Here is a 12,891-nt window from a genome sequence, read left to right as displayed (position 1 = left end):
AAATACATTGCTATTTTACTTTCTAAGACTATTATTTCTACATTTTCAGTATTTTTTTTCCAGAAGCTGAAATCCTAACTCTAACATCAGTATGAACTCCTATTAAGTCAATATAGATTCAGATGAATACACACAGATACATACATAAACACATAGGCAAGTATGCACACATACAGTTTCTGTTCTGTCAGCTGAAAGGGGCTGGAAGCAGTGACACCCCAGCAGCAATAAGCATACCTAGAACGTGGATCTAGGTTTCCACTCACATTCTCCAACAAAAAAACACAGCTCCTTGACACATGGCTACTTCTAGGGCTGGAGCAGGGCATATACAAGATAAGCCTGGAGCAGCTTATATAGTGCCAAAAAAAAGGTCTCAATGATGGAGCTTTGTCAAAGGGACATAAGAGCCAAGTGAAAGATCTTCCATGGCCAAAGCTGGAGCCATTTGAACACCAAAATAGACAACACAGTATTGGATCACAACCCAAACTATAAAATATTCATGCATCCATACTGATATAAATAAATGATTGACTAAATAAATGGGGGAAAACAGAGAAGTCTTCATGCAGAAGAATTCCAAATAAATTAGGCAGACATTCCACCCTAAGGCTGGGAAGCATAACTCCCCACTCCTTAAGCATGGGACGTCCTTCCAAAGAGGACAGTAAGGGCAGAAGGAGGAGTGACTTGGTGGAGAAGGAGCCTGACACACAATACCCCAGCCAGATGGCCCAAGAGTAACCACAGTGATAAGTCATGGTGACAGTGTGCACCCTTGATAGGACATAAGAATGAAACCTCTGGTCTCCCTCCCCCAAAACCCATCACCCTAGTCTCATCATGAGAAAAACATTAAACAAATCCCAACTGAGAGACAGTGTACAAAATACACATAGCTATAAAACCATGTCTCCAGGTCTTTTAACTGAACTTGTAACTTTGTCCTTATTCTATCAGACCCTCATAGGTATCTGAGGTGGCCCAAAGAATTCCTCATGATTTCCATCTAGATCCTAGGGTCCTTACTGACCTTGGCTCTGAGCTCCATTTCCGCATCCGACTCATCCAGCCAGCGATCAAAGTCAGGGGCCAAAAACAGTGGACGTTTCTCCTGCTTGGTAAGCCTCTCCCACCACTGACTCACCTTCTTCTGTACTGTAATGTTTACCTGCCTCTGGGTCAGTTTGTAAACCGGCTAGGAGAGAAAGAGAGAATGTGAGACTACCTTCCCATCCCCAGCTCCAACCCCTGAAACTGCACCAAGACAATGTGGCTACACAGAGAAGCTGCACAAAGCTTTCTCTCCTTCCTTCTCGGTTCCTTCAAGTCCTGATACAAACAGAACACCTAGACCAAAGTCTGGTAAAGGGAAGAACTGGTAAGAACAGCACTTTCTTTCTCTGATTACCACAATGAATGACACAGAGGAAATCAGGGTAAGAAAGGCAGATAGAGGAAACTAGATGAACCGCCTGCCAGATCTACATCATGCAAAGCACCAAATCCTATCAATCACTCTCTCAAGTGCATCCTTGCCTCCAAATTTTCCTCCCATGAAGATGAGAGAGTTCAAATGGTCAGTGGTCTCTGGCATAAACAGCCCTTGCTTTAGAAAGGTCTAATGAAGGCCAGAACAGTACAGGGTCAGTCACACTTGTTCACATGGTCAGCCTAGGGAGTCTTCCCAACTAAACTCAAATTCTTAGAAGCTGTCCCATTCATTATTCCTCTACACAGACTCTCCCTCTGCCTCCCAAGCAAGACCCATGACAGGTTTTCTTCCCCTTAAACCACAGCTGACTACTAAAACAACCAAAACAACTGAGCCCTCCTACAGAGAAAGTTTAATATGCTCAAGCCCCCAGAGAAAAGAGGGTAATTCCAGAAATGAAATACACCATGTGGGATTCTCTCCCTTCCTGTTAGAGAAGCTTCCTCAAGCTCTGAGAGAAGAGAAACTTTAATTATACTTCCAGCATTCTTTCTAAAGATCAGCTGCCTCAGGCTTTTCTGATTTCTATTGACTCTGAGGTAAAGTCATATGAAAGTAAACCGTGGCGTGGACTTCACCTACCCTATGTGACTCTGTTCTCCATGGCTGCCATACTCCTCTGTCATCACAAGAACCAGAGAGAATCAGAGCTGGAAAGGACCTTAGAGATCACTTAGTCCAGTTCTTCACTTAATACATGAGGAAATCGAAACTCAAAGAAGTGAAGAGACTTGTTTACACTGCTAATAAATAGCAGAGCCCAGATTCTCCTCAGGCTCTCTGACTTTCCCATTTCTCTGTACCTGGGCTTTGTTCCAAATAAAAGAACTATATTCTCCTTTGATATTTACCTTCTTTCCCACAACCCCTGCTTCCCACTTCACTAAACTAACTAATATTTATTTTCTAAAATGGAAAGGGAAGAGAGAAAGGAAAGAACATACCTCTGGCTTCACAAGGTCTAAAAACTCCAAGTGAAATTCATAGACATTGTCTCCTTTGGCACCGTGTCCCTGAGCTATAAAGAAAGAAATGTAGATTACTGTGAATTCAAGCAGAGCAAAAGCTTATGCAGTTCTTTCAGAAGTATACAAGTATTAATGGATCCTGCCAAAATGAGTGAGGGCTTGTGAGCACAGTTACTCAACAGCTAGGTAAGCTAAATCCTGAACAAATGTTTATCTACATACATCCTTCTGATGATCAGTTCTAGAATCTTTACTTAATCTTCCAACATGGCCTTGATAATACCCAGAACAAATAACACACTGGAAAAAGAATACAGAAAGCAAAGCCAAAGATATACATTTAACTTTCACATTGACTTTGGCACTGAACCCAGAGTAGATAAAAATCAGGTGGGTGTATTGTCTTGACTATGATGAAATAGTTGTAGGGTACATGGAAATGCTGATTATTTCAAGGAAAGCTCTGAATCTAACCACTGCCCCCCCACCAACTAAGGATAGAAAATGGAGAAGGTAACTTCTCTTTTAGCACATCCCAATGGAAAAATAGGAGAAATAAAATTTTTCTCAGCTCATTCTTAAGAGAGGACAAATGGAAGTGGGAAGAAAGTCCTTGGGTTGAGCCTTCCACCATCCCTGTGCCTTGACATGGTTCTCTTCCCCAAACCAAGCAGGTACCACGCCTAGGCACCAGTGCCTACCAGACATCCTTTCCCCTCCAACTTCTCACTTGTCAGTCATTTAGCTCCCTCCTGGGATTCTCTTTCCTCTTCTGGCCATATGTGGTATAACTCACCTACTATTTGCTACAGATGGGTATTGTTCTCTAAGGTCATAAATTCCTTAAGAGAGGAGTCTATAAGATATATTTTTATCACTTTAACTTCCTTGCACATGCTTAACTCTCAAAAAATCTGAGCTGCTACTCTTCTTGAAAAATAGATATAAAAGCCAGGCTGTGCTTTTATGCAGCATAATAAGGTAGATGGGCTCTCCTGGAAGTAGAAGCCCTTCGATATCCGATAACCCCAGTCACTTACTAATGACATTCCAAGGAACCAGAAGAGAGAGAGAGTAAGGAATTCCCACCACACTGGGTCACAGTGAATCCAGACCTACCGGCTCAGGCACAGGAGCAAATCTGTTGACTAACTGAGGAGAAAAGAGATGGAGGCAGATCCACGGAATCAAAAACTGCCAGAGCTAGAAAGGCTGTAGGTATCATCTAGAGTGCAGTGCTTCTTAACTGCTCTGTAAGTGTAATACCAGGAAGCCACAATGTCGCATTAAGAAAATTTCTATTTTTCAGTTCTCATTATAATCTTTAAAAAAAAAAAAAGCAGCAGCGTATTCTGGATCAAGTAGATGGCTGCCTTATAATCAAGTACTGCCACACAAGTTCAGAGGCTGTGCTTGTGTCTGTGTTCACAGCTAAAGTGGGGCTAATATTACTTAAAGTAACTCTTAATACTTTTCTCAACCTGGGGTCCTCAGTCTGGCCCTAGAGGATACTGAGGACATATTCTCAGGTGTCCTTGGGTCCCCAAGTTGGAGAAACATAGATTATAAACCAATACTCTCATTTTATAGGTCTAGAGAATTCAAGTTGTCCAAGGTGGTACAGCTGAAAGACAGAAATCCTGACTTCTAACCCAAGATTCTTTTTTGCTGTATCTGCTGCCTCTCCAAGGGGAAGGCAGAATTGTAAACAGGCTCTCTGACTTTTCTGGTCATACATTTCAAACCACTCTGGTTTACCCCAAGAGTTTCAAAGAGGTGACCATCAACAGAAAGTGAATAAACAAGTAAGTAAAAATAAAAAGAAACCACCACCATGCCTCTTCAACTACCTGGAGAGCCGGGAGCATTTGCCTGGATACTCACCTTTGAAATGCAGCACGTTTTCAGTGATGCTTATGGCAGGATTCTGTGAAAAGAGACCAAAGATGCAAGAAGGGCATTTTAATGTAAAGAAAAATGAAATTAAAACTAGGGACTTGCTTCTTTCCCTCTCGGGAATTCAGCTTCCTACTCTGTGCCTCCCTCCCCCAGAGAATATACTTAGTAGTTCATCCACATCTGTGTGTGGGGTTTCTCTGTCTATTTGTACCCATCTCAGATTGTAGGCTCCTGCAAGAAGAACCCTAAGCTGCTCTAACGGTGTGGAACAATCAGATCCTGGGTCAGCGCATTCGGATAATGGCAGACGATGCAAGTGCTGTATGAGACGTTACGGGGGGAATACACAGATCTCTAAGACTCAGTCCCGGAGCTGTTGAGGCAGGGAATCTAGTAACACAGATGAGTCATTTCCTGTGAGAAGACATAAAATAGTATCAAATAGCATATGCTCAAGACCAAAAGAATAGTAAAAAGAGTGAGTGTTATATATAGGCGTTAAGAAGAGAATGAACTCAGTGAGAATAGAATGGCTTCACCACAGATGAGACCTGTACTGCAACTTGAAGAATAAACTAATCCCAGTAGGCAGAGAGAAGAGCTGAGGATTACAGGTGGTTGGATGAAAATGAAACGTGTGGTAATTTAACCTCAGGCTCCACACTTTCTTAACTCCCATTCAAATCAAGACTAGAAAAGATCAAAATTCTCCAAACTGTTCATTTGTTCCCAGAAGCTGCCACATGCCTTTTTTAGCAGCGTAATAAATTAAAGTCAAACTACTTTACTTTTTCAATGGATGAAAAACCACTCACCTTCTACCTCCCAACTCAAAGTTAATAAGCAAGAAGCAGCAAGTTTCTAGTGCCATTACTAGTTCCCTTATTTTTCTCCTATATAGGCTCAGCTCTCTGTGCCTCATCATGCATTCGAGGAAACCAACAAGACAGAAGGTTGGAGAGGGGGTATGCTAATGGGTGGTGGGAACCCAGACGTTCTACGCATAGCCAGAAGTATAAGAAAAGGGAAGAACATTTGAGCCAAGCCTTATGTTAAGAACCTCCCCAGTGAGAATACAGACTTCAGGCTGAGAAGCTCACCCAAAGGGGACAAAAATCTAGCTAATCTTCTCTGTGCAGACGGAGGGAGTTAGGGAACCTCATCAAAATGGCTACACTTCCAGGAGCATGTTTCTCCAGTAAAGGATACAGGGTTTTGATATAAATATCATGAAAGCAGAACTCTGGGGTAAGTCTTCGAAGTAAATTTTCTACCTAGGTCATTTTTTGCCCAACTCTGTGTATTCCCAATACTCTAATGCTTTGGAAGGAAGAAGAGGTTTGGGGGCTGGGTTCATTCTCCTCAGACATCCAGATGCATGCAACCAAGATTTAAGTTAGACAGTCCAGACGTAGCACAAACCTGAGTTCTCCCAGCATTTCAGGGAGCCAGACTTCAGATGCTACCTCAGCAGAGACATCTGCCCAGCAGTGTACTAGCCATGTGTGGGTTAAATTGTTAACATTTCCAGAGTATCTCGCCCGGCTTTAGTGCATTTGCATATTCTCAGGGATGGAGAGAAGTTCATCTCCATGTCAATGGGTAATGAATTACCTGGGCAACCGAGGGCGTGTCTGAACCTGAAAGTTTAAGGTGGGGCTGGCTTGCTTGCCCGCTTCCTTCTGGAGCAGGGGAGAGAGACGGTGCTGGACTGCAGTTTGTAAGCAATAAATGGGTTTTAAACTTTATATTTCTCCCTTTGACTGATTTCAGTTTTTAGAGGTATTTTGCCCCAGGATTTCCCTCCCCCGGACTTACAGCACGTCAGGTTCAGTAACTACTAAGAGAATTGAAATTAAATCAATTCACCCCATTTTCACAATTTCTGACAAACCTACAGAGTTCAATAAACTATCTGCTACCTAATTATTTAGACAACAGTTTCTTTCTCATCCAAATTGTTACTACTTAGCTTTGTGCCTGTGTGTGATTAGTATGTGCACAGAAAAGAAAGAACATGAGGCTGCTATCCTTAAAAGGGACTTAATATATGATAAAGGAGCCATGGACATACAATGGGGAAATGACAGCCTCTTCAACAGCTGGTGTTGGCAAAACTGGACAGTTACATGCAAGAGAATGAAACTGGATTATTGTTTAACCCCATACACAAAAGTAAACTCGAAATGGGTTAAAGACTTGAATGTAAGTCATGAGACCATAAAACTCTTAGAAGACAATATAGGCAAACATCTCCTGAATATAAGCATGAGCAACTTCTTCCTGAACGCATCTCCTCGAGGAAGGGAAACAGAAGCAAAAATGAACTCATGGGACTACATCAAACTAAGAAGTTTCTGTACAGCAAAGGACACCTCAACAGAACAAAAAGGCATCCTACAGTATGGGAGAATATATTTGTAAATGATACACCCGACAAGGGGTTAACATCCAAAATATATAAAGAACTTACATGCCTCAACACCCAAAAAGCAAATAACCCAATTAACAAATGGGCAGAGGATATGAAGAGACAGGTCCCCAAAGAAGAAATTCAGATGGCCATCAGGCACATGAAAAGATGCTCCACATCACTAATCATCAGGGAAATGCAAATTAAAACCACAATGAGATATCACCTCACACCAGTAAGGATGGCCAGCATCGAAAAGATCAAGAACAACAAATGCTGGCGAGGATGCAGAGAAAGGGGAACCCTCCTACGCTGCTGGTGGGAATGTAAGCTAGTTCAACCAGTGTGGAAAGCAATACGGAGGTTCCTCAAAAAACTCAAAATAGAAATACCATTTGACCCCGGAATCCCACTCCTTGGAATTTACCCAAAGAATACAACTTCTCAGATTCAAAAAGACATGCACCCCTATTTTTATCGCAGCACTTTTTACAATAGCCAAGATAAGGAAGCAACCTAAGTATCCATCAGTAGATGAATGGATAAAGAAGATGCAGTACATAAACACAATGGAATACTATTCAGCCATAAGAAAGAAAGAAATCCTACCATTTGCAACAGCATGGATGGAGCTGGAGGACATTATGCTCAGTGAAATAAGCCAGGCAGAGAAAGACAAATGCCAAATGATTTCCCTCATTTGTGGAGTATAACAATGAAGCAAAACTGAAGGAATACAATGGCAGCAGGCTCAGAGACTCCAAGAATGAACTAGTGGTTACCAAAGGGGAGGGGTGTGGGAGGGCAGGTGGGGAGGGAGGGAGAAGGGGATTCTGGGGTATTATGTTTAGTACACATGCTGTGGGGGATCACGGGGAGAACAGTGTAGCACAGAGAAGGCACATAGTGGATCTGTGGCATCTTACTACACTGATGGACAGTGACTGCATTGGGGTATGGGTGGGGACTTGATAATATGGGTAAATGTAGTAACCACATTGTTTTTTCATGTGGAACCTTCATAAGAGTGTATATCAATAATACCTTAATAAAAAAAAAAAGGGACTGTTTTCAAGATCAGCCCTTGGTTAGCCACTGGGAATTTGGCATCATGACACTTCACCCCTAAATATTTCAGCATGCTTCACCTAAAAATACGCTTGTTTTCTTACATAATTACCACAGTTTTCTCATGTTTAAGAACAATAATTCTATATAATCTAATAAACAGTCTATATTCAAACAACTGTCTGAAAAGGGTTTACTTGTTTCAGTTATCTCCTGGAATGCAAAGAACACCTTAAAACTTGAAGGCTGAAAACAACCATTTGATTATCTTAACCTAATTGGGCTCAGCTAAACAGTTATGCTCCATCTGCTGTTGGCTAGGACTACAGTATATTGGGCTGGAACATCCGAGATGTGGCTCAGAGTTGATGCTGGTTGTCATCTGGGAGCTCAGCTGGGACTGTGGACCAGAACATCTACATGCGATCTCTCCTTGCGGTTTGGGTTTCTCCCTGCAGGGCTGCTGAGATCTGGGAAGGAATGTCCCAAGAGCATGTTCCAAGAGAGGAAGCAGAAGCTGGCAGTCGTCTTAGAAAGGTTAGGCCTGGCACTGGCCGTAACATCGTTCTGCAGCGTTCTGTTTGTTAGGCTGCCACAGCACCCGCCCAGAGGGCTCTTCAAAGGAAGAGGAAATAAACTCCACTTTTGGTTGGAGCTCTTGATACAGCTGTCTTTAAACCACCACATTTATCCTTTTTAAAAAAAAAATCCAGAATGCAGTAAAGCTTCATCATTCCACTTAACTGTCATATCTTAATGTAATGCAGGGTTCTCTTTTGTTACTTTTAATCCATGCCAGTTGTCTTGGGAAATATATCACATTTTGGATTTGCCTGGACTTTCCTTCATATTACTCATTTTTGAAAAGAATATTTCATAGGTTATATGCTTATATGGGGTACTTCTTAAGGAATCATAAGAGGCGGCCCATACTATCAGATGGTGACGCTAAGCTTCATGAGGGCAGGGGCTTGTCTGCCTTGCTCATGCCCAAGTCCTAGAGTCTGGAAGACTACCAAGCACACAGTAAGTATTTACATATATTTGTTGAATAAGTTAAGTGTAAAACTATGAGGTTTTTTCATTTTAAAAAATCTGACTTCCGACTTCTCTTTCATAAATGAGAAGAATTGGATGCCAGCCTCAAATCTGCATTCTTACAGAGCAATAGCTACCCCCTTAAAATGAACCCTATCCCTTCCAATTAATCATATTGCCCACCGAGCTTACTTCACTAATATTTATTGGGCATTCACTATATGCCAGGTGTGTTTCAAAGTGTTTCACACTATTAGCTCACCAAAAACAAAACCCTATAAAATAGGTAGTTATTATAACAATCTTACAAATAAAGAAACTGAGGCCTACATAAGTTATACAACTTGCCTGAGATCACAAAATCAGCAGGTGACAAAACCAAGATTTAAACCAAGGCAAATGACCTCCAGGTGCCTAAGCACACCATATTTGGGCATTTGAGCTGATAACTTCCAATCTATATGCTCTTCCTGGGTGATCTCATCCTGTCTCAGGGGTTTAAATACTAACATTAACCAACAACTCCAAAATTGGCTATATTTCATCAATTTTAAAGTGCACACTTTTCCACAGTTAATATCTCCAATAAGGATATGCATTACCATTGATAGCAGCACCTTACAATTGCTTTGGCAAAGTTGTCACTGCCTGGGCGTGTGCAAGCTTTACTGGTATTTCAGATGGCATGACTAGACAGCTGCAGCTCAGTATTTCAGTCAACAAACCACTTAAAGGCCATTTGAGGAAGGAGTGTGAGTCCTGGTTCTTGTCTACAAATATTTTGCTGACATCTTCTGGTAAGATCAAGAAAGTGCCAGCATCAACACTTACTAAACAGGTATTGATGTCTTGAAAAAAAAAAATGCCTGAGGTAACAGTAGAGCACTCTTCCAGAAATGCTGCATTACCAGGCTTGTAATGGCACAGAGGATGATACTACGTGGAAAAACATGGACAGTGACATTTCTGAGAAGAAAAGTGATTCTGAAGAGTGGATTTTGGAGTATGAAGACAGTTTAGGAATACCTTCAATTTGTTTTACTTATATTTATGTGCACAGAAGAGTGAGAAACATATATACAGTTAGGTAGAGATACTTATGATTTTTAAAACTGTTTTGAGAAAGAAAATAAGCAGTCCCTGACATCTGTAACTGATCTGACATTTGCAGCTAGCTTTCAAATTACAAGCTAGTCTAAGCTCACAGCAAAAACATTTGGTCTCTTATTGAACATAAACAATTCAAAGAATACCAACCAAGCTCAGGTTTCTCTGAGACCATGATAAGATGACATAAAATTAAGGTCATCCCGTTATTTTATCTAAGCACAGGTCACTATGCCATCCACAAAATACCCATAGAATTGTCCCCACTTTCAGACCACATTTGCAATCTAAAGCAAATCCCCACTTCCTCGGACCCTCTCCCAGATCTAACTAAACCCCAAATCCTATAATCACTTCTTGCTAACACCCTCTTACAGAGACACCCATGGTTCCCCATAGTGTGCGCTCCCTCAGCATAACAAACAAACCCAACTGGTTATAACAAGGTATGTTTCTGGTGGCCTTTAGCTGGAGGGAACTGACAGAAAATAAGTCTAATAAAAGAGAGAAAAGAGCTCTTTCAATATGCAAAAAACAAATATTCAAAGTGATAAGAAAACATGTATCATAGTTTAAAGGGCAGCATTTTTTTCCTTCATGGTACATAAAATAATGGGGCATCTTACAAAATCAGTGAGGTCTAAGATTTCATGAAACTATATTTTCAGCCTAGACTACTACCCTGAACTTGTATAGTTACAAGACCACTTTGCATTTCTACATTGTTTAAAATAAGAGTCTCAGACTAACATGTCCAAAAAGGGACTCCTGACTTTGGCACCTAAACCTCTTCTCCAGTCTTAACCATTTCAGTAAACTACATCATCATCTACTCTGCACTTAAGCCAAAATTCTCAGATGAGCTCTTGATTCTTTCCTTCCCCCTTTCCTCACCAGCCCCAACATATGCAATCTATCAGGGCCTGAGGTTCTTTCCAAATTTACCTCAAATTTGTCCATGGCTCTCTACCGCCAGTGTTATCCCTAGATTGAGCCACCTTCTCTCACCCACACTGTTAATAACCTCCCTAAAATGGTTTTCCAGATTTCACTTTTGCCCCTCTATAATCCACAGAGTGGCCAGAAAAATCTTCTTAAAACACAAATCCTATAATGTTATTCCTCTGCTCAAAACTCTTTAATCATTTCTTTACAATAATATCCAAACTCCTTACCATGGTAACAAGGCCCTACATGACCTACATCTTGCAAACTCTTCCAACCTCATCTCCCTGCAACTCATTCCTCACTGACTACACACTGAACATGCTAACGTTATTTCTTTCCGAAACTCCCTGAAGCCTTTGCTTGCCTTTAAGTCTGTGCACTTGTTGGAATGTTCTTCCCCCAGTTCTCTTCATAATTCATTTTATTCTTCAAGTTTCACTTAGCTCACCTCCTCAAGGAAGCCTTCCTGATCCTATTTAAAATAGCCTCTACTATTACTCTTCATTCACCTCATAGTACTTACCTTGGTAAGTATTTCACTCATTTATTAACTTACCTATTGTCCCTCAACCTGAAGGCAGTATCTTTATATGTGTTGCTCACTACTGAACCCCTAGTACCCAGCTCTGTGCCTGGTCCATTGGGGGTGCTCTAGTTACCAAATTACATAATTAACTGCTTTAGGAGTGTTTTTGTACTATGGTTCTAAACAACTTAGACTTATTTAATCTTTATTATGAAATATTTCAAGCAATCAGCCTTACACAGAAAAATATAGCAAACAACACAGTACCTATCATCCATTGGCATTTTGTGCTTTACTTGCTTCATTTTACAAGAAAACTGATGTGGATACAGTTATACAATTACTCAATCTTATTACCCTCTCTTCCTCAAACATATCCCATCCTGCAGGTAACCACTGTTCTAGAATTGGAGTTTATCATTACCACTGTATTCTTTATTCAATTACTACATATTGGTATTCATAACAACACAGCATTATTTTACATGTTACATAAATGGGTGCATATATAATTTATCAGCTTTTTACTTGATATTATATTTCTAGGATTTATTTCTATAGGTACAGGTAGTCCCATTATACTTATTTTAGCTATTGTACAGTCTGTCACTGTGTAAACACACAATTTATCCACTCTTCTGTTGTAAGAATTGAGGTTGTTTTCAATGTTTTTGCTGCAATGAACATGCTGTCTCCTTGTGCATATATGGAAGAGCTTCTCTAAGGAGCAAAACTTCCAAGTCATAAGACTATGCATATTTTCAGCTTGACTAGATAGTGCCAAACTGTTCTCCAAACCAGTTGTAACAATTAACACTTCAACCAACTGTATAAAAATGTTCCATCACTGAACATCTTCATCAAGTTGGTAATGTCAGACTTCATCCATCCCAATTTAATGTAAGAAATAATAGCCTATCATTTTAATTTACATGTCCTTGATTACAACTGAGATCAAGCATCTTTTCAGGTTTATTAGCAATTCTTGTTTCATTTTACTCTGAACTGCTTATATTATCTTCCCCTTTTTCTATTGGATACTGTCTCTTGCTTATTGATCTATAGATGGCTCTCTACATGCTCCAGATGCTAGTCATTTGTCAGTGATGTATACTCCAAATATCTTCTTCAATTTGTGTTAAATTTGTCAATCTCTTTCTTTAGGGTTTATCTTTAGTGTGTCTCATTTAACATTCTTCCCTGTTCCAAAACCATTAAGATAGTCTCCTATATTTTCCTTCAGTAGTTTTTTTGCTTTATGCATTTAGGTCATTAACCCACCTGAAATTGACTTGTGTATGGCATAAGATCTCATTTTATCTTTGCCATTTGGATAAGCAATTGTCCCAATATAATTTCCTGAATGATTCTTCCTTTCCCCTATTAATTTGTAAAGCTACCTCTCTTATACATTGTTTTTATATAT

The 12,891-nt window shown here is 40.4% G+C and overlaps 2 protein-coding genes across 3 annotated transcripts in view; one reads left to right on the top strand and one right to left on the bottom strand.

The window, feature by feature from the left end:
* INTS14 (integrator complex subunit 14) overlaps nt 1–1,095 on the top strand; it is a 58,094-nt gene extending 56,999 nt beyond the window's left edge. The window contains exon 15 of the transcript XR_005033964.2: nt 964–1,095. The gene's annotated coding sequence lies outside the window, so the exon portion shown is untranslated. The remainder of the gene's footprint in view (nt 1–963) is intronic.
* Nucleotides 1–12,891, bottom strand: part of HACD3 (3-hydroxyacyl-CoA dehydratase 3) — a 30,681-nt gene that overhangs the window by 13,855 nt on the left and 3,935 nt on the right. Inside the window, exons 1-4 of one of the 2 annotated variants that reach the window (XM_057488899.1) lie at nt 4,351–4,396; nt 2,443–2,516; nt 1,476–1,624; nt 1,037–1,201 (exon numbers count right to left, since the gene is read on the bottom strand). In XM_057488899.1, the coding sequence (XP_057344882.1) occupies nt 1,037–1,054 (18 nt within the window). In that variant the 5' untranslated portion in view covers nt 1,055–1,201; nt 1,476–1,624; nt 2,443–2,516; nt 4,351–4,396. Of the gene's footprint in view, nt 1–1,036; nt 1,202–1,475; nt 1,625–2,442; nt 2,517–4,350; nt 4,397–12,891 lie in introns of those variants that run through there. The other variant, XM_036932300.2, reaches the window with a different exon arrangement.

The sequence above is a fragment of the Manis pentadactyla genome, chromosome 11 (assembly GCF_030020395.1).
Source record: "Manis pentadactyla isolate mManPen7 chromosome 11, mManPen7.hap1, whole genome shotgun sequence".
Classification (NCBI taxonomy): domain Eukaryota; kingdom Metazoa; phylum Chordata; class Mammalia; order Pholidota; family Manidae; genus Manis; species Manis pentadactyla.
The sequence above is the reverse complement of the archived record's forward strand: the minus strand, read 5'-3'. Positions and strand labels throughout refer to the sequence as shown.